At 32.8% G+C, this 26,585-nt stretch overlaps 1 protein-coding gene across 2 annotated transcripts in view; it reads right to left on the reverse strand.

Moving 5' to 3' along the window:
- LOC140045445 (mediator of RNA polymerase II transcription subunit 13-like) overlaps positions 1-26,585 on the reverse strand; it is a 56,413-nt gene that overhangs the window by 27,297 nt on the left and 2,531 nt on the right. The window contains exons 3-8 of one of the 2 annotated variants that reach the window (XM_072090347.1): positions 23,470-23,554; positions 18,179-18,262; positions 10,037-10,182; positions 8,840-9,022; positions 3,893-4,027; positions 3,261-3,471 (exon numbers count right to left, since the gene is read on the reverse strand). In XM_072090347.1, the coding sequence (XP_071946448.1) occupies positions 3,261-3,471; positions 3,893-4,027; positions 8,840-9,022; positions 10,037-10,182; positions 18,179-18,262; positions 23,470-23,554 (844 nt within the window). Of the gene's footprint in view, positions 1-3,260; positions 3,472-3,892; positions 4,028-8,839; positions 9,023-10,036; positions 10,183-18,178; positions 18,263-18,784; positions 18,957-23,469; positions 23,555-26,585 lie in introns of those variants that run through there. The other variant, XM_072090348.1, reaches the window with a different exon arrangement.

Consider the following 26,585-nt stretch of genomic DNA (forward strand, 5'->3'; position numbering starts at 1 on the left):
TTAGTAAATACTGCACAGTCAATTGTACCAATACCGGACATTATGTTTTAGTAAATATATAGTACAGTCAATTGTACCAATACCAGACATTATGTTTTAGTAAATATATAGTACAGTCAATTGTACCAATACCAGACATTATGTTTTAGTAAATACAGTATATAGTACAGTCAATTGTACCAATACCAGACATTATGTTGTAGTAAATACTGTACAGTCAATTGTACCAATACCAGACATTCTTCAACTAATCATATTTGAATATTTATGAGGCACTTTTTAACAAAGTAAAGTCTAATTTTTAAATACAATTATCATTATTATTAATTACTATATGTATTTATGTGAATAGAAAATGAAATGTTAGTGAATAATAGTAGTAGAGTAAATTTGTCAACTTATCATATCTGAATATGTATGAGGTACTTTTATCAAAGTAAAGTCTAATTTTTAAATACAATTATCATTAATATTAATTAATATGTATGTATGTGAATAAAAATTAAATGTTAGGAAATTCTGTAAAGTCAATTGTACCACATATATATATATATATATATATATATAGCAGACGGTCCGAGTTCGAGTCTCGGTTGGGGCGACTTTTTCTCATTCTCACAGATTTCCTCATCTTTATCATTTCAAAAATGTATTAAATAATTTTCAGTGTATCACCGGGCGGTTTGGAATTTATTTCTATGCCTGTTGTGTTTATATATATATATATATATATAATATCTGAATGAGGCACTTTTTACCAAAGTAAAGTCTAATTTTTGTTTTTAATTATCTTTAATAGGGTCTATTAATTAATATGCAATTATCTAAATAAAAATTAAATGTTGCAGTAAATACTGTACAGTCAATTATACCAATAGCGGAAATTCTTCAAATGTCTGATATTCTGACAAATTTTTCTGATTTTGGAAAAAAGTTGAATGTATCATATTTTTTCTTTAATTATTTAATGTAATAATTTTTTTCTTCACTTACCAATAAAATGTAATAATATTTTTTCATTAAATAAGTACTGGCTACGTCACACAAAATGGTTATAATGCAATTGTTGATAACGTGTTTATTATTATTATAAAGTGATTGTCGTTATTTGTCACAAAGCGACAAGATCATATGCCCTGCTTAAGAGCACCCTCATGAGGTTGGTCGGTCACTGCGCTGGTTCAACATTGTTCATCTGTTGACAATACGTAATTCATTACTCCAGTAATTGATCTGACATCCAACGCCTCACAGGTCACTGAGGTCATATACAGTGCTATAGTCTATGTTGTATCATGGTTGTGTAATGCTGGGATACTGGTGGCTTTGACAATCATTATCTATCGCTCTGTCTACACTCAAACTTTATGTGACAACAAAATGTGATGTGTCCATATATGGACATGATGAGTCATATCACTACCATATATGGGAATATCACTACCATATATATGGGAATATCACTACCATATTTGGGCACATCCAGTTTGATAGTGTAGACAGAGCCACATTCAAGTCAACAGATGATTTAGATTCATGTCTTTGTTGTGAATTATACTTTAATAGACATTGGAAATCATGGCAAAATCAATATAAATTATATAGTTCATTGTATACAGACTAGTTGACTAATCTGTTTTAATAAAATGATTCGTACAGTACTTTTAAACATTCATCTTCAGATCTTACTTATGGCGCAAAATTATATACTTTTTTTAGAATTATTATTAACCATTAGCAAACTTTGTGAGACTATCTTTAAATATTATGATCGATCTGATTTCAACAAAGCAGGCTTTTCTAGATTATGACTATAAAACACAATAGCCTGGTATACATAGCCAACACTACATTCTGCATAACTAAGTTAGTTAGCTTTAAATTATTATTTTATCCTACCAGCACCTTTTTCCAGAAATAAATCTAAAAGAACTTAAAATGCAGATGTGTTTGTCATTACTGAAATATGGCCAAGATATCTATCCATATGTTGGTCTTCAAGTAGAATTAGGGTAGAAATTATAACAATTCAGGTGTACTTTGTCTGCGACTAGACTTTGGTTGCATTACCCTAGGCAGACGCTTACTGTACCACCATTTCTGGGTAAAAGTTCACTTTCTAAAACCAACCTAATTCTACCAACCAATCTAAAATTCAGATATTAAAAACCAAGGGCCTACATTTGTTTTCATACATTGAAACCTGTGTAATCAATTTTATTTTTTTAATTTTCTAGGTGTACATGTAACTGTAACTAATATGTTTGCTATACTACTATAGTACAGTCAACTCTCCCAAGATTGGACACCCTTGGGCTGGCAAAATATGTCTGGTTTTTTAGAAGTCTGAATGTGCTTTTAATAGTAATAAAGAATTTGGGACCATTTGGACCTAAACAAAAATTCTGGAACAGTTTACAGTACCGTTTCCACAGAGAGTTGACTGTATTACAATCTGGTAAAATCTATGATATAAGATATCTGTATTCAATAATCCAAATCCAACTTCTAACACATGAATTCAATTTTGCATATAATTGTCTTAATATGAAAATGATATATTGCATCTGTATGCTAGGTTACAAATGGCTAAAAGGGGTCATCATGCCACAGTAATGACACATACAAATGTTAACACACACACAAAACAACATGAAGTAATATTTATGGTGTTGTATGTAGAAAAGGGAAAAAATGTATTATTGAAAAAAATATGAAATATAACTATATGGTAATTCCTTGTTATCAAATAGATGTCATGGTTTTGTAATGCGAATACCTAGATATCTTAAAACTATTTAATTTTTAGTCAATCATTTGGGTGAAAATCACCATTTTTCCACAGGTAGAAACATTATTTTATGTTAATTTGATATCGTTACAAATGTTACAAATACTTACTTAAAATGTTCTCAAATGCTTCTATTTAAACGATCTTGTAAGATCATAGATTTAAAATTAAGCATTCATAACCATAAAATGATTCCATAATACATTTTTAGGTAAATCCTGTCTTGTTGTCAATTTCTGACTTTGCAGGATAGATGGAAATTTTGAATATAATACAAGTTAGGATTTACCTTAAAATAATAATAATTATTATTATTATTATTATTGAAATCTGTTGAAACTTTTCCATAAAATGATTCTTAAGCTCCATCTACACTATCAAACAAGTTTGACAAAAAAAAAATGTGATGTTCCCAAATATGGTAGAGATATGCCCAAATATGGTAGTAATATGACATCATGATTCTTACCTGTCAGCATCTTTGTCAGTTGACACAGAGCAGTCCTTCCATACTTGGTCCGCTAGACTTCTAGCTATGGCAGTAGGTGACATGTCAATGTCTATGTTGCCTGCCATATCATGTGCGGCCGCTGTGTAGTTGTTGGTCTGCACTGTTATCTTGGCCTCACCCGAGATTTGCTGCTCCGATGGCGGGGAGGTCGGTGGGGTCAAAGTGCAAGCTGGAAAATCAATATAACAAATAAATAATGAAGAATTGTATAGAGTCACCTTTTCTTTTGTGCTGAATTTTATGCTTTATCGTTTGCATTAAGATTCAAGATTGAAGATTATTTATTCATCCAAAATAAACTGGAACTATTTCAATTCAGTTCAATACTCATCATTTTGTAACCGCTGTGAAATGTAAATTCAAACTGAGGACGATCAAAGAATATTGAAAATATATAATATTGAAATATCAAGAAACTTAACAGTTCTTTTCAGAACTATACGTGGTGCAGGCCCGTAGCCAGGGGTTTTATTGTTCAGACGTTGACATTTTAAAAATCTGGATCCTCCTATGTGAAATGTGCCTGGAAATTCTACGTATTGCGGTGCACTTAATAACCTTCTAAATATAAATGCAATGTGTTTACTTACGTAGTGGGCCTACAGGTAGCTTTGGAGGAATGCCAGTTTGTGAGTAGGAAGCCATAGAGGGTTGTGGCTGATTTGGTATCTCAACATTATGCTGAACCACAACGTAATTGGATGGGTATAACATCTTTACACCACCTGTAAGAGAAACAAAATTGTTAAAATAAAGCATTTTTAGCTGCTTATAACTATTGCTTTGAAATTGTTAATTCTCTTTCATAACATACCAAAATAAATCCATTTTGCCCAAAAATTAGATCGGAAAAATTAAAAGCAAAAAATGCTAGACAATTGGTTTTTTGTTTACAAAATGGCCCATTCAAAATCTGATTTATCTATTCATTTTTCATGTTTTTGGTGCATCTTTCCATCTGCACCTATTGGAAAATGGTTGTAGACCTAAGCACAGTAGTGTATAAGATTATGTATTAAGTAGTGTAATACATAAAGAGTGTTGACAAGTTTGAGGAGAATTCACTTGAAAATAGCAGAATATAATTTGCACCTTGTACGAGGAATTTAACAACTTGCATAGTACTTGAGATACAGTACTGTAGTCCACTGAGACTAGTGTATAGAGTGCATACAAACATGATGTATCATAGCCTAGTACCTAAATACAGTATCACATGTGACTACTGTAATCTGCACTTTGAGACTAGTGTATACAGTTGAGTGCATACAAACAGTATGTATCATAACCAAGTACCTAAATACAGTATCACATGTGACTAAGTAAAAATCTGCAGACTTCCAATTTTATCCAAAAGACAAAAACATCTTTATATTTTTTTTATTCAATATCATAAATGACAGTTATGTCTAAATATAAAATTTCAAATTATCTGAGAAAGATAAAAAAAAAAGCAGAACTCTACCATAAGCATTTAACTTATTGAAAGCTTGACAAGCTATTGCATGACATTTAAGAAGCGTCTGTGATATCCAATGTGATTTAAAGAGATCTGATCTATAACTAGCAGATCTAACTGACATTTTAAATGCAACATGACATGTAATGGTCATTAGAAAGGATCTGATATTACAAATGTCTTAGCATAATGTATTGCAATTAGGATATTAGTTTTTGCTATACAAATTTTCTTCTTAAAAATGTTAGCCGTTTGGCTAGAGATTTTACGGCTAATGTCGGAACAATACCATATAAAAATTGAATTTTACCTTCTTAATGCACTTTTTTTTAATTAAATAAAAAAAATAATAAGTATAATTAATTACTATTTTATTTTATAATTTGTTTTAAAATTTATTAAATTAAAATACAGTCAAAGATAATTAGCTAAAAAAACAGAAATTATTATTTATTAATATAATTAAAGTAAAATTAATATACAATTTATACAAATTTAATGAACATTTAAATATTTAAGATTTACCTAAAAATAATAATGATATGCCAAAATATGACAATAATATGCCTAAATATGACATTGATATGACCAAATATGATAATGGTATGACCAAATATGATAATGATATGCCTAAATATGACAATAATATGCCTAAATATGACAATGATATGACCAAATATGACAATGATATGACCAAATATGATAATGGTATGACATACTTAAGTATGGAAATTATATGCTTAATATATGATAATTATGTACCAAATATGACTTGAATATAGAAATAGCATTTCCTAATCATAATGCTCTTTTCCAACTTACTGTATGTTCTAAGTATCCCATGTTAAATCTAATTTTGTCAAATTTGTAACAAAAATGTGTAGTTTGTATGAAGATTTACATGTGGATTACTATAGAGTACATTAAGTTACTTATACAGTAATTTGACATATGGCAGAACTTTTCTGAGTTGATCCCTGAGTGTAGGTTGATTTCACACAGAATGCTAAAGATAAGACTATCCCAATTAGGCAAATTGTTCAATGCGACAAGAGTGAACGATTATGTTATAAATGCACATGACAATGACATTATATATTTATTTTATTAAATTTAAATGTTTAAAAAGTGCTCACATAATGATTGTTTTGCTGATAATATTAAATAATGATTTTGATATTTATTTCAATTTGTAAAATTATATTACTGTACTTTTAGAATTAATTTATTCTTAAGAAATTGGTGGATGCCTTTTGACTGAAATTGAATTAATGTGTAATATGATTATCATTATTCTTAAAATATAATTTTATTAATATAAATCTTTGTTTATGTTAACTTTATATTCTAATTATTATTTAATTAAAACATTTATAAGCACAAACTTATAATATAATCGTTTGTCCTTTAGAATGAAAAGGTAATTTGCATAACCGAATAAAAATCAGCAGCCACAGATAATATGGCGTTAAGCACTTTGCTGGCGTGACCTAGATTTACCAATCTACCTGTGCTCTCATCTGAGTAGAATGTGAGCAATGTCACGCTGTCATAGTCATCAACCGTGTATCACATTAATTTCTACTAACACAACGGTGTGTTTAATTTTGTTGTACTGTCATTTGGTCTAAGTAAGCATTAGGGTTCTGTCTAAGTAAGCATTAGTGTTCTGTCTAAGTAAGCATTAGTGTTCTGTCTAAGTAAGCATTAGTGTTTGGTCTAGGTAAGCATTAGTGTTCTGTCTAAGTAAGCATTAGTGTTTTATCTACGTAAGCATTACTGTTTGGTCAAAGGAATCACTAGTGTTCTGTCTAAGTAAGCATTAGTGTTTTATCTACGTAAGCATTACTGTTTGCTCAAAGGAATCACTAGTGTTCTGTCTAAGTAAGCATTAGTGTTTGGTCTAGGTAAGCATTAGTGTTCTGTCTAAGTAAGCATTAGTGTTTGGTCTAAGGAATCACTTGTGTTCTGTCTAAGTAAGCATTAGTGTTTTATCTACGTAACCATTACTGTTCTGTCTAAGTAAGCATTAGTGTTCTGTCTAAGTAAGCATTAGTGTTCTGTCTAAGTAAGCATTAGTGTTTGGTCTAAGGAATCATAAGTGTTCTGTCTAAGTAAGCATTAGTGTTCTGTCTAAGTAAGCATTAGTGTTTTATCTACGTAAGCATTAGTGTTTGGTAAGCATATCTTGTGTTCTGTCTAAGGAATCACTAGTGTTCTGTTTAAGTAAGCACTAGTGTTTGGTCTAAGTAAGCATTAGTGTTTAGTCTAAGCAAGCATTGGTGTTCTGTCTAAGTAATCATTAGTGTTCTATCTAAGTAAACATTAGTGTTTGTTTTAAGGAATCACTAGGGTTCTGTCTAAGTAAGCATTAGTGTTCTGTCTAAGTAACCATTGGTGTTTTGTCTTAGGAATCACTAGTATTCTGTCTAAGTAAGAACTAGTGTTCTGTCTAAAGTAACCATTTGCCTTAAGTAAGCAGTTTTACTGGGTTTAATGCAAATTAATACTACACCTCCCATGTTCAAAGATCTACATGATAATTATAACATTTCAGCCAAGCTTTAACGTCAGTATGTCTGTTGAACCGAACCATAATTCAATTGTTTTTACTTTACGCCAGAGGTTACACATGAGTGAGAAACACAATCTTACTAGAATAATACTGAAAACCAATAAAAAAATATGTTTATTGGTCTCTATAGAAAAATAAATACATAATCTAACAATCAATATAGCTAGCTGGCAAATTGACAATTTTGTTCTTGAAACCGGAAAAGACTGTGTAGAAAATGAAAAGATGCAAGATTCCAAAGAAGGAATTATTTCCCACATTTATCACAATTTTAAATTTTGTACATGGTTTAAAAAGAAATCTTAAAATAAAAATGGTACTGGGATCACACACAATTAATTTGGTTATAAAGAGTGTTGTGGCAATCCATCGGGACAAAGAAAATCAATAATAATGAAATAAATAAAGGAATAATTGTGTATAAAATCGAAATTATATAGCTTTCTTTCAAACTAAAAACTTTTATGAGGTTTGTATCTCTATCTAATAGCTTGAAAAGCAATCGTACTAAGTGGAATAAGAATGACAAAGCATATGAGAATTTCAGTAATTACTCTGATCAAGGAGGATAATGTAGAACAATACTTAAACCATTACAATTAGCTTACAAACCTAACATACTAGACATATCACACTAAATCAATATTTTAGTAAAATTTGCGAAAAGGGACAGTAGTTCTTAAACCTGCGCAAACCCCCGCAAAACCACTTAATATTGATTATATCACAACTAGAACCATAAAAGGAGACAATATTTGAAAAAAATATTATTTAAATTGCTTTATATTATTATGAAATCCTTAAGACAAGACATAAAAGTCTGGTTTTCTGCAAGGGCTGGCTTTTAGGATGCATAATTTATTAAAAGATAAATTGTTTGAATTTTAACATCCAGTTGTCAGTGAATGTGGTTAAGTAGAATTAGAAAGATAGTAAAGTAGTTTAGTAGTTATAATTGAAATGTTGAAAAATTAAAAACGACAATGTACTGTAGCTTGGTGCTCATTTTATAATCACATATTGAGATTAGATGCAGTGCACATATTACTGTATATGACAAAGTATAATCATGCCCCTTGAGTTAGGATAAGTTCATACAAAAATAATAATGATACTGATAGTAATAATTATTGAAAATTTATAAAGCACTCCCGAGTCTCAATCAAAGCGCAACATGAAAAGAACAACTATTAAAATAGGTGAGTTTTCAGGAGAGATTGAATTCAAAAGGAAGTGGAGTGTAATGGATGGAACGAGGAAGTTGGTTCCAGATCTCTGGATGCCTGAGCAAAGAAGCCCTTTGGCACAGATTTTAGGTTGATTCTAGGTGATGTTAAAATAAGAGGATCCGTTTCAGAATTAAGACCTCTGTGTAGTGGGACATATCCATTGTTAATACTGTACTGTACACTCCCTGATCTTCGCAAAGTTTGTACCCAACCCCCTCGGACAATATTCGGTCTGGTTTCTGAAATGTGAAAAAGAAATAAAATGTGAACTGACCGACAAGAACTTCAACTACAGCTGGCGTGACGTTGCTACCGTCTCCGTCCACTTCTTCCTTTATGCCGGGAGCAAAGGGGAAGAACTGCTTCCAATCGGAAAGAACCTTCATGCCGTACTGGTCATCAGCTTTGTAATACTGTCCAGTCAGAATACCAGCAAGACCATACGGACAAAGAATCACTGTACAAGATATAAATGAAGAAACATTTTAAAAGCACCACAGTGGTATTAAATATTATGTTAATGTACAGCACTATGTAATCATGTAATGTAATCAACAGTGAGTGGCCGAGCGGTTAACACAGTGGAACCGTAATTACGTAGCCATAACATCGGCAGGGGTTCGAGGCTCACTCACTCCATGGTTCTGGTGGTAGAACAAGTCTTCTCAGATAAGGACTATAAACCGTAGGTCCAGTGTAGCTCATGTGCACTTTTTAAAGAACCTAGTACATCTTTCGAGACAAGTAGAGGGTTACCCTGGTGTACTAGTACATCACAGCCACTGATCACCAACTGGGCCCTCTGGGAGACCAGTCTTTGACTGAAGAGGTTGCCCAGTATAAATATTAATAAATAAACAACACTTATTGTAAATATGTACACGTGTTATATTGGTCAACACATTCAATGTCATTGATTGATGAAATAGTGCCTAAATTACTCTAATTAGACCATCTGACCTTTATAAGTAAAAGTATCTGACCATTATTAGACCATCTGACCCTTGTTAGAGAATCTGACCCTTATTAGAATATCTGACCGTTGTTAGAATATCTGGCCATTATTAGATTTTATCTGACCCTTATTAGAGTAACTGACCTTAGAGTATCCGACTCTAGTTAGATTTTATCTGACCCTTATTAGAGTAACTGACCCTAGAGTATCTGACTCTAGTTAGATTTTATCTGACCCTTATTAGAGTAACTGACCCTAGAGTATCGGACTCTAGTTAGATTTTATCTGCCCCTTATTAGAGAATCTGACCGTTACTATAGAATCTGACCCTAGTTAGAGTATCAGACCATTATTAGACCATCTGATCCTTGTTAGAGTATCTGACCCTTATTAGGTGATTCAACCCTTATTACAGGATGAAACCTTATAAGATGATCAGATCATTTTAAACATGTAATTTAGACGATCTTCATTAGTGTGAAAATTAAATTTATAAATGTATTAGTAATTACTAACCTTGAAAATCGGTGGATGATTCTAGAGCTGCGTTGATATGGTACATACCAAGATGGTGAATGGGATGGTGCTGGTTAATGGCGACCGCGGTGCACACGGTACTCTCACCATGAAGGAAGAATGAGAAAGATACAGACAGATGGTCCCTGTAGCAAAGACAAAACAAGTGTCATGATTTAATTACACATTAACAATAGTGTTGGGTAGTGTATTGAGTGCCTTTTACAGTTGGATCAAGGTAGTATAACAACAGGATGCTGAGCTCCAGAGATCAAAGGGTTCATCTGTGGCTACAACAAGTCAGTTCTACCTGCGCGCCTCAGAGAATTATGTACATAGTGTACAGTACTGTTGGTATTTGTCGCAGCCAGACATAAGATCAAAGGACTGTTACGGAGTTCTTATCTTGGCAAGGCGAGCTCAGTGTCCTGTTGTTAGATTGCCTTGTTTGGATAAACATCCGCCTTCCGCCATCTCATCACACAAGATGCCTCAAGAAATAATGACGCTCTGTTGGGATATTCCACTAACGGGCGCGGACTGTCCCACTTCCAAAAGGTGCATTTCAACTAAAAATTAATTTTGTAATTGGAAAAAAAAATGTTTAGCCTATGTTGTTTATCGATCACACGAAATAGACGCAATGTTTTTGTTCTTTTCATTGTTTCAAAATTGTTACCAAACTTAGAGCTCAGCTCCTTGAATGCAAATCTCCTTTGTAGTAGTATATTAATTATCACCATGCTGGCAAAACACTGCCTGCTTCCTTGTGCTGAACCTAACCCTCGGTGCACAACTCGGTGATCTGAACGCAAGGATAATGATCTGAAAGGTTGTGTGTTCAAGTCCCAAATGATAATGTGTGTTCTCAAATGTGCATTCAGTTGGAATTAAGAGAGATTACGGGAAAAACATCTGATCAATTAACTTATCTCCCTGATGCAAAGCTACTGTACATTGCAACATACAAATTCAATTATCAACATCAACTGGAGGTGCAACTGGAATGTGTACGCATTTAATAAAGTAAATTTATTTAAAAGTCAATTATTTGCTTATAACAGTAGGTTTTCAATGTCTAAAATGTTACACAAATTGTTGTTTAATTGTTAGTTTTGCGTCTGGGGATTATTGTTTCATTTTTATTGAGTGGGTTTAGTTATTACTGTACGAGTCCAAAACAAAAAGTGTATAGTCACCAGTTACCATTTACATGTGCACCAAAGAAAACTGAACACTTCTAATTTCAATTCTTTAAACGGAATAATATCCAGGAGTAGTCATAAGGCTAAAAAAGGATTGGTCATGAAACTAATAATTTTGGATTAATTGATTAATATATTGATTGATCTCTTTATTTCAGAATAAATATTCCATATACAACAAATACAATATTAAAATAGGATTTTTTTCCATTTAGTGAATAATACATTTTTTTTAAACATAAAACTGGGATTATAATCTGAATATCATTAAAATAACACATTATTTAATAACATTAATAATATTCATACTACTACAGCACATGAATAATGTAATCAGAGCTTATTCATATAATTCAGTTGATACAACAAACTGCAATTTCGTTAGTAATACCAGGTCAAAGGTCAGAGGAGAAAGACCATACAGTACTGTATAATTTATACTAACGCCATTTATTATCCAATTTGTATTCTAATAATACAATATTCTTAGAATGATTCAAAAATCATAAATAATTATTTAAGTGGAAAGCCTACCATTAATAAAAAAACCAGTTTAAACTATTTATGTTGGTCATCGCCTTAGTCAATCATAATAAAATGTTGCGAATTTTTTTTCATCATAATTTTATCGTGAAAAAGTTTTAATCATGACATATAATATATTCCTAATTGAATATTTCTATACAGACATATAAATTTGGAGAATAAAGTCGGCAGTAAAGACGGTACAATTATAAAAGGAAGACCAAGGATCAAGTAAGGATATGGTAAAATAGGGAAAGAGCAGTTCAGACACTTTTAGCCTTGAACCTTGTCAAACAAGTAGTTTCTGTAAGGGATGATCTTAGAAATTCTATCCTATACAAATTCTTAACACTTAATGAGCCATTAAATGTAAAATAATTTGCAAATAAAAATAATAAAAATATTTTGAAATGTTCAATAAAGAAAAGAATTTTTTTTTTAAATTTGTATTTGTTTAATGTATTATTCGAAGGTCTGCTGATGGTGGAATATATACAGTACATGGAGAATACTATGTAATACCATGTACAATGATGAACCACTACATGGAAGGATTGATGAGATTGGGTGAGCTTATGTATCAAGTCAATGTATGAGGTGCCATAAATAATAACACAGTCACCTACTCTTTATCTCAAAATAAAATTACACATTAAAGACCAATATACACAGCCGATGGTAAGCAGTAACTGTAAGTTGAAAACATAGAATATGTTATTTCCTATGACTATTTACACACGGAGTGAACGGGTGAAGCGGTATCCACTCGGCGTGGCGTGGGACAAGCTACACGGTTTTCCACTTACCATTACTGCTAGTCTGTGTAAATTGGCCTTAACAATGAACAGCTCTAATCAATTTCAAATTAATCTTGTATTAAATTGTCTCCCAAGTTTAATTACGCCCAATGAAATGCCCCGTTTCACACCTATTAAGCCAACTGCAGAATGTGATGCATTGAGGAGATGTCTGGTAGATCACATGGATTTAATTGAGTAAAACAATTCCAGTTCATAATCATGATAGTAAAGTAATTAATCCAATGTTGTTTATAAAGAAATGCAAAAGCAGAGCAAACAGTACGACTGTTTGACTGTAATGTATCTAATCAGTGATTATTTGAGGCTATTTACCCAAATCACAACACACATCACATACGTTAACAAATCTTTTCTCTTAAACATTAAATCACATAAGATATCATTTCACAAAACAACTACTGTCTTATGCAAAAATAAAATTAGGTCTTTTCAAAAGTACTGTATTTCACAGCCTCTTAACCCCAATGATATTGAATGCAATTGTGTTTTATCATTATAACTTAATACTATTTGTTCAGTTAGTAGGAAGAAAGTGGGGAAAGGAGAGGAAATGGATAAAAAGAGGAAAGAAGGAATGGGCCAGAATAGATTTGATGAGAAAGATAGAGGAGGAAAAGAGAGAGTAGAGGGAGAAAAATAATGGAGGGAAAATAGAAGAGAGGAAAGAAAATTTAGAATTCAGAATTTCCATAAAACTGATATTCCATGAAAATAATGTGCTTTGTAAATTTTACAAAAACTACACACTGTGCAACTTGAATGGAAAACCAACAGGCCGAGTCATGAATAGAACAATGGATTTCTGACGGTTTAGTGATTCCACCCAAATCTGCATACTTGCGTATTATTGTCATGTGAAAAATTACATGCTTGACTGCTTTTACAAACAGGAAAAGCGGAATTCATAACTTAACTTTTATGCCAACTGAAACATAATTAATTTTCCAAAAAACAATTTGTAACAATTAATATATCATTTATTAATATAAGTACATTTAGTTAATTAAAATATACAGTGTATAACGAATGCTATAAATATGTTTGAAGATTTAAAAAACTGTACTATCATTTATGAAAATATATTTTTTTTAATGTATCTAAAGCTCTGTCTACACTATCAAACTTTATGTGGCAAAAAAATATGATGTGCCCATATATGGACATGATGTCATATCACTACCATATTTGGGTACAGTATATCACTGCAGTATTTGGGCACATCACATTTTTTTGTAAAACTAGTTTGATAGTGTAGACAGAGCTTTATTCTATGCCAATTCAACAAAAATGAATTTTTAATATTTACGTTGTAACTGAGTATTTATCGCTGAATTATGTGTTAAAATTGAAACATACTGTACTGTATGTTGTGTGGCTGTACGATGTTTAAAGATACAAAATGGTTCCCAGAATCTAAAACTGACTTAACTTGTGTTATTAGATTTAAGGAATTAAATTAAACAGGCTATTACATATTAGTTTATCTCTTTAGCCACTCAGCAGATAATATTTCCTTTTGGCAAAAAAAAAAAAAAATCTTCAGATTTGCAAACAGCAAGTTAATCATTATCATAAACAGAGTAATAATGCGTTGCACCATAAATTTGCATAACACAGTGTCAATTGGCCAGAATCACAAGCAGACGACGATGAACGGTAAGGAGCAGACGACGTAATTAGGCATTACCATCAGCCAGTATTACTATTATTACTGGTGGTATGATAGTGTTATAGTACCCAAGAATTTATCATTAAATATTCAGCAATAAGGCTTAATTACTAATAGGTTATTATTATTAGAATACAAAATAAATACAAATAATGAATGTTTACGAGTGCAATTGGTAAAAAAAAATTTTCATGTGAAAATAGAAATTTCATCTTTCACCAGATTCAACTACTTTAACGAGAACCTAGGCTACCTGTTAAGCCCTAAATCATTCTAGAAAAAACCGATAGGATAGATCAAACATTACAAATACAGTACCACACACAATTTAGGGTATTTTTCCCTCAGGGCAGTCAAAATAATTTGCTAATAATACTCCAACATTTGAAATAAAAATTCCATAAAATATTTTACATACCAAATTTGTACATTCTTCAAAGTGGGAGAAGATGTTTTAATTATATTTTATAAAAGGCAAAATGTAAAAGGTACATTTATTATCTAAATTTCTGGTAAAGAATGATAAAATCAGTAATAAAAAAAACCCCAATTTTTATTTTAAAATGGCCAGAGAATTAGAATTCATAAAATCCATCTGTAAGTAACTACTGTACCATTGAAAGGTCTTGGGGAACGTGTTAGAAATTTAGTTTTAAATAATAACAAAGCAAAAATTAATCTATATATTGTTTTAAAAAAAGAAAATATTGGAAATAATTAGCTACAATTAGTTTACATTATAAAAATAGAACCAAAATGGTATGTAATGAATATTGCTATTGAGCCAGCCAACTAGGAAAGTAAGAATGAATGCTGTAGTAGGTGGGTGATGGATCTCTGTATCTCACATCACCACTTAAATATCTCAGAGTCTTTAATCTACAACTGATACAATGTCATTTATTACCATTTTAACATTCTTAGTTTGAATAAAATGAATGCAGACAGCAGAAATGCATGAATGTTTTTAACTCACTAATTCTGATTAAAAAAAATGTTAAATGACATTTTGCTAATTTTAATATGACATTATAAAAGCATAATAATATATGTTTACAGTAATAATATTAATAAATGACATAAAATAAAAGGTTGAAATATGCATACATTAGTTATTGTAACTAAAAACAAATTGTTAAATTATGTTTCAATATTAATTTCCAAATATTGAGCTTTCTAAATTGTAATAGAACAGATTCATAAATTGTTGAAAATGTGTTTGGCTGGGGAATAATTCTGGGTTGGTTTTTTTATAGATTGGTTTGGGCTACTTGTGAACAGAAAAATAGACTTCGACTACACTAGATTTGAAAATGAGTGTTGTTTAATATTTCTATTTCCAAAAATGCTGGTCAAATCTGTGATTAATTTTGATATTCTGATGGAAGGAAGATAAAACTTTTCAAACTCAAATAATATTTGTGGATTAATAGTACCAATAGACAATCCCTAACTGTTTCAGCTAGCTTTACTAGGGGGTGTTTTAATCGGACCATGACCTTACCATACTGAGAGGTTGTACTGTAGCTTGAACGCATTTGACTTGACCAATTACCTAATATTAATAAATTTTTAATTTATCTAATATTTTCAAGATTAAGAAATTAAATTGTTGTTTAATGTTAGCAATATATTCTGTTTAATTTTATTTCTTATAAATTAAAAAAAAATTAATATTAGTAATTTAGTATTTAAACATTTCAAAATAAAAATGATCATTTAACAATAATCGTTAAGATGAAACACAATAGATAATTGATAACTGGTGTTAATTTATTTGTTTAATTGAATTGTAAAAATTAATTAAACTACCTCAATTATGACAATCATTAGTTAATGATCAAGTTAATTATCTGTTTTGTAACTTTAAAGAGGATATTCCTAATTATCACATTAATGTGTTCATACATACAAAACATTATGTCTTGACCAACATTAATGTCTAAACCAACATTAATGTCTTCATACACAAACTCAACTTTATGCAAAATTAATTACTTGATTAGAAATAACAAACATCATCATACAAAGTATGATGTCATTGTTTCCATGGATACATAATCACAAGCTTGGTTTTAATTTCTAAAGTTAGAAACAGTAATTTTCAGATTTCAACCATAGATTACGATGGCCAGTTATGGAATGATTTTCAATGTTTCTTGTTGATAAAAGTTTATCTGTTTGTGAAAGTGATTCTATAAGTAGCACACAGAAGAGCTTATTATTTTAAACTAGACATAACTATATATACATTCTATTGTTTCACATGTTATTTTTTATCTTTTCATATTCTAAATTGATATTTATCTGTATGAAGGGCTAGTACTGCTCTGCTAATTTTTCTGGCAGTTTTACTTTATCATTTTGATTTAGCTTTTTGCTGATTATATTTTGAGATCCAGCCACTGATACCCACATCATTGTTATTTTTTCAGTAATTTGCCTTTGGATTTATATATTTATAATACTGTATATTTATTTGTATTTAGAGACCGTGATTTAACATTTTTTTATCTTGTATAAATGCGCAAATTTCGGCAAAAATACTGAACAAACAAAAAGCACAAGCATTGTTTTGTTTACAATTACAGCAAGCCAAGGAACAAAGGAATGCTACAACTCAGTAAAAGACAAAACTATACATTCCAAAATAAAGAAAATAAGCTGCCAAGTTAACAGAAAGAACTGAAATAGAGATGGACGAAGAGTCACAGAATGGCGAGAACTGAAACGACAAGACGAGGAAGACAAAAAAGATGGAAAGATGACATAAAAAGATATCTGATTTATAGGGTATTGCTAAACACTGCAAACCCCCGCAAACCTCCAAAAAACCATAGCAAACCCCACGGAACCAACATAAAAGTGATTGAATAATGTAGTGTACGACCCACTGGGTATATAAATTATAAAATTTCTACCATTAACTACTTTTTTGGGGATAAAACATTTTTTGGTTAAAAATTTTTTTTTCATTTTTGACCAAAAAATGATGTTTTACCCCAAAAATAAGTAGTTAACAGTAGAAATTTAATTTTTTTTTTTACATGGATATACCCAGTGGGTTGTACACTACATGATTCAATCACTTTTATGTTGGTTCAATGGGGTTTGCTATGTTTTTTTGGAGGTTTGCAGGGGTTTGCGGTGTTTAGCAATACCCTATCTGGGTACCCTATCTGATTACAGAGAACTGGTCAATAGCTTTAGAGAAAATGAATTGGAAAATGCGAGAGAAGTTGCATCCATTCCAGCAACTTTCACTTGCAATAAACTTTTGCGAGAGTTTCATGATTTAAATCAAATCTCTTTATTCATCTTATCAAAAACAATACACGTAACAAAAAGGAGTAAACACAATTAAAAAAGATAAAAGGGACTTCCAGGGAACCCTAAGGGCTTGTGATAGGGGCTGCGAATATTTTTCAGAAAGTATTAATGAGGAGGTTGCGCATATGATGGTTGACGCCAACTTGTAGACAATGGACAAACTGATTCACAAATTGTTTATGTCGCGAAAGGTTTGGTTTTACAGTAACCTAAAAATGAGTTGTGCTGGGTGTGACTAAGTGAGGGATGTTGATTTTGAAGTCAAATTAAGGTAAAACTAAGATAAGTTGCAGAAACCGTTCAGAAATGGTTCAGGCATTTTATTTCTGTACCCTTTCTGCTTACTTACAATAAATGTATGGTAGTGATATGACATTATCGTGTCCATATATGAGCACATCACATTTTGTTGTCATCATCAAATTTAATAGTATAGACAGATTATTAAAGCATATTCTCCGGCTCAATAGAAACTGCTCAACTGAATTACTGATGTCACTAAATAAATTTTACTGATCAAATGCAAGTGGTGACTCGACCTTGGCAATGAAATATCTCAAGGTCACTATACGCTCTTTCCCTGTAAACTTACGTTATACTGTCGTTTGTAGAGTTGTTCTCATATGGCCTGACAAACCACTTCCCAATACGTACAAAATTCTGACCCAGGAGGTTTCTGAAAAAAAAAAAAAAAAAGAAACATTATATTTTAACTGTGGGCCACCCACGATAAACCTGATGTTTACAGGACATACCACAAAAATGTATTAATGACTGGTGTGGTAGGTATGATACTGTGGTTTTTACTTGGTGTATGGTAGATGGTACAGTAAGGTCATTAAGTGAACAAATGCTGCACTGGACAGCATGGGGTCTAGGTGATAGGTCCTGTTAGGCTACTGTACACCCTGGGCTATAGTTAAAGTCCTGCTAGGTGATAGATTCGACTAGGCTGTATACAGGCTGGGCTACTGTACATCATAGGCTATAGTACTGTATAAAACCTGCTAGGTGATAGATCCGACTAGGCTGTACACAGCCAGGGCTATTGGTCCTGCTAGGCTACTGTACATCATAGCCTATAGTACTGTATAAGACCTGCTAGGTGATAGATCTGACTAGGCTGTACACAGCCTGGGCTATTGGTCCTGCTAGGCTACTTACTGTACATCATAGGCTATATAGTACTGTATAATACCTGCTACTAGGTGATAGATCTGACTAGGCTATACACAGCCTGGACTATTGGTCCTGCTAGGTTACTGTACATTCTAGGCTATAGTACAAGTCCTGCTAGGTGATAAATCTTACTAGGCTGTACACAGCCAGGGCTATTGGTCCTGCTAGGCTACTGTACATCATAGGCTATAGTACTGTACAGTACCAGCGAGAATTACTGCCCCTTTTTGGACGCGACGGACGCGTCGAGTGTCCGTCCAATTTGCGTCCACGACGCGTCCATTCATAAACTAAACCAATGATTTGGACGCACTTTCGTCGGGCGGGCCGTGACCTCGCTATCTGAGTCTGTTTTTGTTATTGTTCGCGACCGTATTCATATTCAAATGACATCGGAAAACTAAGCCTGACTGTTGAGCAGGGTCGGCTGTATTGGTGTTTGTTTATAAAATACTTTCACATTCACAAACAATATAATTAAAAAATAAATAAAGTTAGCCTACGACTTGTGTGTGTTGTGTTTATTTTTATCTGCCGAATAATTCGTCCAAAAAGCCAGTTTCGTGCGAAACTGTGTCTATATCCATCGCTAGCCCGCCGTGTGATCTAGCCGGCCGGTTCACTGTCTAGCACGTACACCACCGCCTGAGATCGGCCTAGCGTACTCGATCAATAATCATCGTCATGATACAGTATATTTTGTTCATATGAATCATTTTATGGAAGAATATTTTTTTAATAACGAGGCCTCTATTTCATGTTGAATTATTGATATGATCATAGAGAAATAAGTTATATTTAAATGTAATATGATGAGTTAAAACTGTGGAAGAAGGCTCAACAAAATCATGTAGCCTACAGTATGTACTGTACACCAAAGATTATATAGCGCAATCTTTGCTGTACACTGTCAATTTATATCTCCATGGTCGTCATAGCGCGCAACAAAGAGCACGTGATATTTTTCTACTCCATTTTGGATCCCAGCAATATTGCAACCATGTTCTACCGCTGCTGAAAAGCGGGTTGATGACCCTGTTGATGACGTACAGTACAACACTAGGCATTCTGTGTACGCTTTGCTTATAAATATTAAGAAATATTTTTTTTACGCTATAATGATGTTCCTCTCTGATCATGTTAAGATTACAGTGTTTGTATAATTGTAATAATGACTGTAATAATATTTTTTTAGTTAATGTTATTTTGTACCAATTTTGGGGTCTAAGCATAGAGATATTATAGTGAAGTTCACTATAATATCTCTATGCTTAGACCCCAAAATTGGTACAAAAAAACAAGGGCGGGTGTTAGAATTTGATACACTGAATAGAAAAAGACAAAGCGATTTAAAACAAAAAAGCCAAGGGCGGGTGCTAGAATTTAATATAATGAATAAAAATAGGTTGAGGATATTATATAGTGTTACAAAACTACATGTACTGCACCATTTTTGTCCATTACAATGTGTCGATTTTTTAATTAGTATATAAAATTCATTGCTTCGCTCGGACAGCAAAAGCAAACTATTTTTCACACACTCGGGTCGCCGCGAACGGTCGAGTTAGGTAAATATGCTATCACGTGGTTTTACTGCATGGCAGGCACACGTGGTTTCAGCACTGCATTTCCCGCAAGTCCCGTTCGGCGGTTTCTTTTCGTTCTTTTTAGGCGGCGTGCCAAAGAAGTTTTTTGACATTCGATACTCACAATTCATTGCTTCGCTCGGACAGCGAAAGAAACATATTTTCACACACTCGGGTCTAGTCGCCGAACGTTCGAGTTTGGTAAATATGCTATCACATGGTTTTACTGCATGGCAGGCACACGTGGTTTCAGCACTGCATTTCCCGCAAGTCTCGTTCAGCGGTTTCTTTTTAGGCGGCGTGCCAAAGAAGTTTTTTGACATCCGATAATAATTTTACTCACAAAAAATCAGTCTTTCTTGCCCATATAGTAAGCTGTAGTACTAATGAACTGGTATCTATACGCACTTATTCATTAATTCGTTTTTTAGAGGTTTTTTTTTTGCATGTTATTAACTACTGTAGTATAAAATACATTTCGTTTAATACAGGTTTTCACGGGTTGAGAAAACATCGTACAGAATATAACTGTAGTACAGTAACAATGCGGAGCTTTTGTTTACGTTAACACCGGCGTGGTTAGCTCAAACACAAAGGACGTTGGTCTAAGGTCAAATCACGTCAGACGCGTCGATATAATGGACGCGAAGTGGACGCGTCATGGACGTATTCATGCCGCGTCTGCCGCGTCCGAATTGGGCAGTAATTCTCGCTGGTACTGTATAAGACCTACTAGGTGATAGATCCGACTAGGCTGTACAGTACAGAAAGAAAATACTGCAACTTTACCTACGAAGTAGCTTCGTAGATAGAACGTAGGCTACGTTGTTGGGTTCGTAGGTTCCATTGTTTGGCTTCGTAACCTCAATAAACAACTTTCAATGAGCTACGTTCTGAACTTCGTAGGGAGTTCGTAACCAAAATAAACAACCCTACGATGTTCTTAGTGAAGTAAGGTGTGAAATTAATGTGTTAAATTTAATTGGCGGAGGACAAAGTTGTAAATTAATAAAAAATAAATAATATTTTTTAAACGTAATATTTTCCTTCGTGCGTGTTTACCTACTCAACGGCAAATATAAATTTCCCACAATGTAACGTAGAGAGAGACACGATCCAACACAGGTGAACCGCAACGAACATGCCAACTAATAAACATAATATAGCGAACGTCCCATCCAGAAACGATGCCGAAAAAAAAAAGATCGTAAACAATTCATTCTAAATATAGCATCAGGACGTTCAATCGGTCGTTCAAAAAGACTGCCGACAGAACGACCGTAATTAATACAGACCTAGTTTTTTTTTTGGTCACTTGGCATGAAACGCGATACTCTCTGCTTACCGCAATCTCTCACATGTTTTTTTTTTAGGGTGGCTACCGTCTGACGACGATAAAACAGTAATTAAGATCGTGTACCTGGATTTTGTGTCACATGACATGAAACATAATACTCTCTTTAAACTGCTCAGCTCACATGTTTTTTCCCCTCCAAATTCTGGTCGGGCCTTTTTCTTTATACATGTCGTAATCATTTTAAAAGGCCTATTTATTTATGTTAAATCTTAATATGGAATATATATTTATTTTGCATATATTTTGTTGGTGTCCTAGCCTAGTTGTCGTTGTTTTTATAATTCGCTAACCCAACAAGGTAGGAATAAATAATTTATAGTGTAGGCCGCCGAAACAGGCTAGCTAGGCCTAGCCTCGACTCTCTCTACGTGAGCTGATGTCCACCGGCCCGATGTCGTTTCGTCGGCGGATTTCCGTCCAAATTAGGATAACAAACAATTCATCGTAGGCTACAAACAATACATCGTAGGAGAGAACAATTACCTACGATGTAGGGCGGCTACAAAAATTGACCTACTATCTTTAGGTAGGATTTTAATTAGCAAACAATACATTGTTTGTTTGCATTGTCCATGCTTCTTTCTACGAACCACCCTACGATCGAGGCGTAGCCTAGATTTCATAACAATACATCGTAGGCTACGAACAATACATCGTAGATAGGAGAGAACAATACATCGTAGGCTACGAACAATACATCGTAGGAGAGAACAATACATCGTAGGCTACAAACAATACATCGTAGGCTACAAACAATACATCGTAGGAGAGAACAATGACCTACGTTCTACCTACGATCTACCTACGAAAGCCTACGCGTAGATACGAAGCAGTAATTTCTTTCTGTACTGTACACAGCCAGGGCTATTGGTCCTGCTAGGCTACTGTACATCATAGGCTATTCCATTTTGTGTATTATTCTTTTAGAAATAACAGTACATTGTGTATGCAAGCAAATCAATATGTCTACACCCCCAAGAGCAGCTTGGCAGGTGAATGCTCAGGTTAAGAACCCCAGTCTACCTACTACAGTACAGCAGGTTACCAGTTGGAATGACGTTCAGGGTCAAAGATACAAACAATAAAACTGATGACATTGTCCTGACCTTGTAATTATTCTAACATGCATTTATTCCTATGTGCAAAAGGAAATGTGTTATATTGTATATTCACTGTACAAAGTCTAAATACTAAGAATCAGAAGAATGCAAAGTAATGGTAATGATAACATTCATGTTTTATACATAGTTACATCATGGTTACATACAGTATGTAACAGAATCTGTATGTTTACATTGTCACATGATGAATGTATTATGTTGTGTTGTACATTCTGACCTACATTCTTTGCCCACCCAGTGCGCTTGACCGCGAAATAATGACATTTGATGCTTTTTAGATTTTCATGAGATTTTAAGGCCCGTTTCTGCTGTGAGCAAATAATTAAATAAATTACTCTTGGTATTAGAAATGGTACCAATTTCTTTTTTTTTTTAATTTCTTTTTATTTTATACGCATCCAACAGCGAACCCAAACTCGCCAATTACATGATGAATAAACTATTTTATAATTTAATCATGCTTAAAAAGTAAGTCTCATTTGATGCTTAGGGAGTGAAGTTGAAAAAGTCGTGAGGAACAACCCTGGCACTAGGTCAGGATTGAACCCCGGACCTTGGGATTGGAAGGCAAGCATGTTAACCACCAAGCTCCACAATTTCAAATAATAATATTTCATAACATTAAATAAGCTTACATTACCTTTCAATAAGGTTGTGCAGTGCCTTAAACAGTAGAGTCCGACACTCATACGACAATCCATCATCCCAATTCTTCTTCTCTTCAACTGAAAATACAAATTTATAATTGATTAAAAAAAATTGTTTTACAAACCACTCAAGTACTGTAAGAAGATTTTAACAACCTCCTCTCACCCAACCAGATTTAACATGCACATTTGCAAGGTAGACAGAGTTGACCAAGAACAGTTGCAGAATACATGCTGGTCTTTTGGGACTATAAAAGTTGTAACATTACAGTAGTGCCCTTTCGGGTAAACAAAGGAGTTGTGAGAATTCTAAAGTAAATCTAATTAGTTTTTCATGTAAAACTAATTTTTTTTATTCCAGTTATGATTCTCTGGTCTCACTCAGTAACATTTTCTTGGTGCTTAAAATGTTGTAAGACACTCATACAGTATAGTACTGTATATGCCATTACATGTCCCGTGATAGACATTTTAATTTATTGATATTAGTAAATAAATATATTGTTTACTACTTAGTAATATAATTACAAATTAGCGAAAGCTTTTTATATGGTCTTTTTGTCAAATAAGTTACAAGCAATAAGCAATCAATTTCCAGCAATATAATTATTAATTATTATTTAACATTAAAGAGATACCGGTATGTACATTTACAGTGTAAATACCAATCAACTTTTATTTTATTAAAGCGAGTCCATTAATAGATAAATGATAATTCTATAAGTAGTTAATTATACTATACTAGAGAAAGGTGTAATATAACAATACCAACTATAATGAAATAAAGCTATATTTGTTTAACTGTGTATCAGTAATTGTTGAAGAAAACAAAGGTTAAAGGTTACAGTACCTTAGCTTTGGTGATGAATGATCAGAATGTACTTAATAACTATGTTGTTTATGATTATTACAATTTTGACAATTCAAAAATGAGCATTTTTTCTGCAACTTTGTTTTGTTTGTTAAGTTGCAGAAAAAATGCTAATTTTTTAACTTGTCAAACTTTAATTATCATATTTCATCTGATCATTTTCACAACTTAATCATCTTATCAACAATAAAATAGAATTTATTTTCAGATACTATAGTCCCTGCGTTTTGCTAACCTTTGTAAATTAATTTATCTAACATTACATTACAATTTTCCTTGTATCATTCTTAAAGTACTATGAAGTGCACTCTAAGTACTGTAAGAATTGGTATAACTTTGATTCTCTCTGCACAGTGACCTTAGAAAGGTCAAAGGAAGTCATTATTGGAGAGGAAATTAGTTCCTACAAGAACCTAGTTATTTGTACACTAGTAATCTTACATTTAACTAAATAATAATCCATTCTCTATATTGTTTAAATGTCATTGTCAAGATGTTTATTTCAAGCAAGAAGTGAAAAAACAAAACAAAAACAAGTTTTCTGTTTTCGACGGGTTCGGCCTGAACATTGATAAAAAACAATTGGGAAGGTATTAAATCACTCGTTAATGTGATTACGCACACAGTATACTGATTGAAGATTGAAAAAAACAATTCAATTTGTTCGTATTCTTGGTACTCAGTAGGCTAACTACAGTCTAACAAATAGGCTGCAACGCTAGGACGTACAGTAAGCACAATGATAGGACGTAAGCGTATCACTAGGACGTAATCACACCGCTGTGAGTTGATCCCAACATGGTGGATCAGTACTATCGCATTATACTCAATCAAGCTTTACTGTAAATACAGTAGCTGGGGAAAATGAATAAAACCTTTAACCAAGCTTAAGTCTACTTTACAGTACAGTGTATGTACTATAATATCTGGGACATTAACCTATTAACTTTATCAAGTACAGTAGTTGAAACAGCTGTGCTTCAGATCCTTCTTTCACTTACTGTATACAATATTCATTTGATTACACTATATTCAACCCTTGGACGTTTTGAGAGATGTTTCCCAAGGTACAACACACCTTAACTACACTACAGTAATATGAAATTACTTATTATATTACAGCATGGAGAAAACTAGCTTGGACACTGTATACTGTACAACATGTAGGTCCTGCTACTGCACTGTACAATTATACAGTATGATACATTAATACAAAACTTTACATGTATCCCCATTTACCTGCAATAATAAAGTACTACAGTAGTCACCTAAATCTTGCCTCTTAAAACACTACAGTACAGGAGAATAGAATAACCATTAGGTCATCAACTATCCCTAGTTTCACAGAATATCTATTGCATAGAATTTGGTTCAATGCCAAAAAGAAACACACACAGTACTTTAGATCACACAGACACTGTGAAGTTGTTCAATATTTAGTACTGTATTTCTCTAGTTAGGTCACTTGTTACGGTTCAGAAAGAGGCAATGTACATTCAATCACTTTTATTTGGTTTTCATAGGGTTTACTATGGGTTTTTTTTTAGGTTTTAACCCCAAAAATAAGTAGTTAACAATGTTTTAAACTGACATATCAAGTGAGTTGTACACTATGATTCAATCACTTTTATGTTAGTTTGCTATGTTTTTTTGTTTAGGTTTTGCAGGTTTAGCAATTAACTGTACACTGATGAACTGTACACTGATGAACTGTAGTAGCGCATATAAATACTGTAGCTGCGCATATAAATACTGTAGCTGTATGTAACTGTAGTAGCGCATGTTTAAATGTGTAACTGTAGTAGCGCATGTTTAAATACTGTAGCTGTATGTAACTGTAGTAGCGCATGTTTAAATACTGTAGCTGTATGCAACTGTAGATTCGTTGCAATTGAATAATTTGCTGAATGTGCAATGTTACAGTTTACCAGTGTCTTTTTACAATGGATCCGGGTCATACAGTCAGAGACAAATTTCATTTCAAAATTGTGTTTAGCAATTATTGCTAATCAAACTGACTTTTGGGTCGAGAAACATACAGTAGTTTTATATTGTATTTTTTGCTACACAATTTTAGAAGTGTACAGTAGCAATAAGGCTGTTTTGTAGCTGTTTGCTATGCTACACTGGTGAAATTATTCTCTAAAAGTACAGCAGTGTTAACATTCATGACACTGGTGAAATTATTCCCTGAAAGTACAGCAGTGTTTGTTAACATTCACGACACTGGTGAAATTA

The sequence above is a fragment of the Antedon mediterranea genome, chromosome 3 (assembly GCF_964355755.1).
Source record: "Antedon mediterranea chromosome 3, ecAntMedi1.1, whole genome shotgun sequence".
In the NCBI taxonomy this organism is placed as follows: Eukaryota; Metazoa; Echinodermata; class Crinoidea; order Comatulida; family Antedonidae; genus Antedon; species Antedon mediterranea.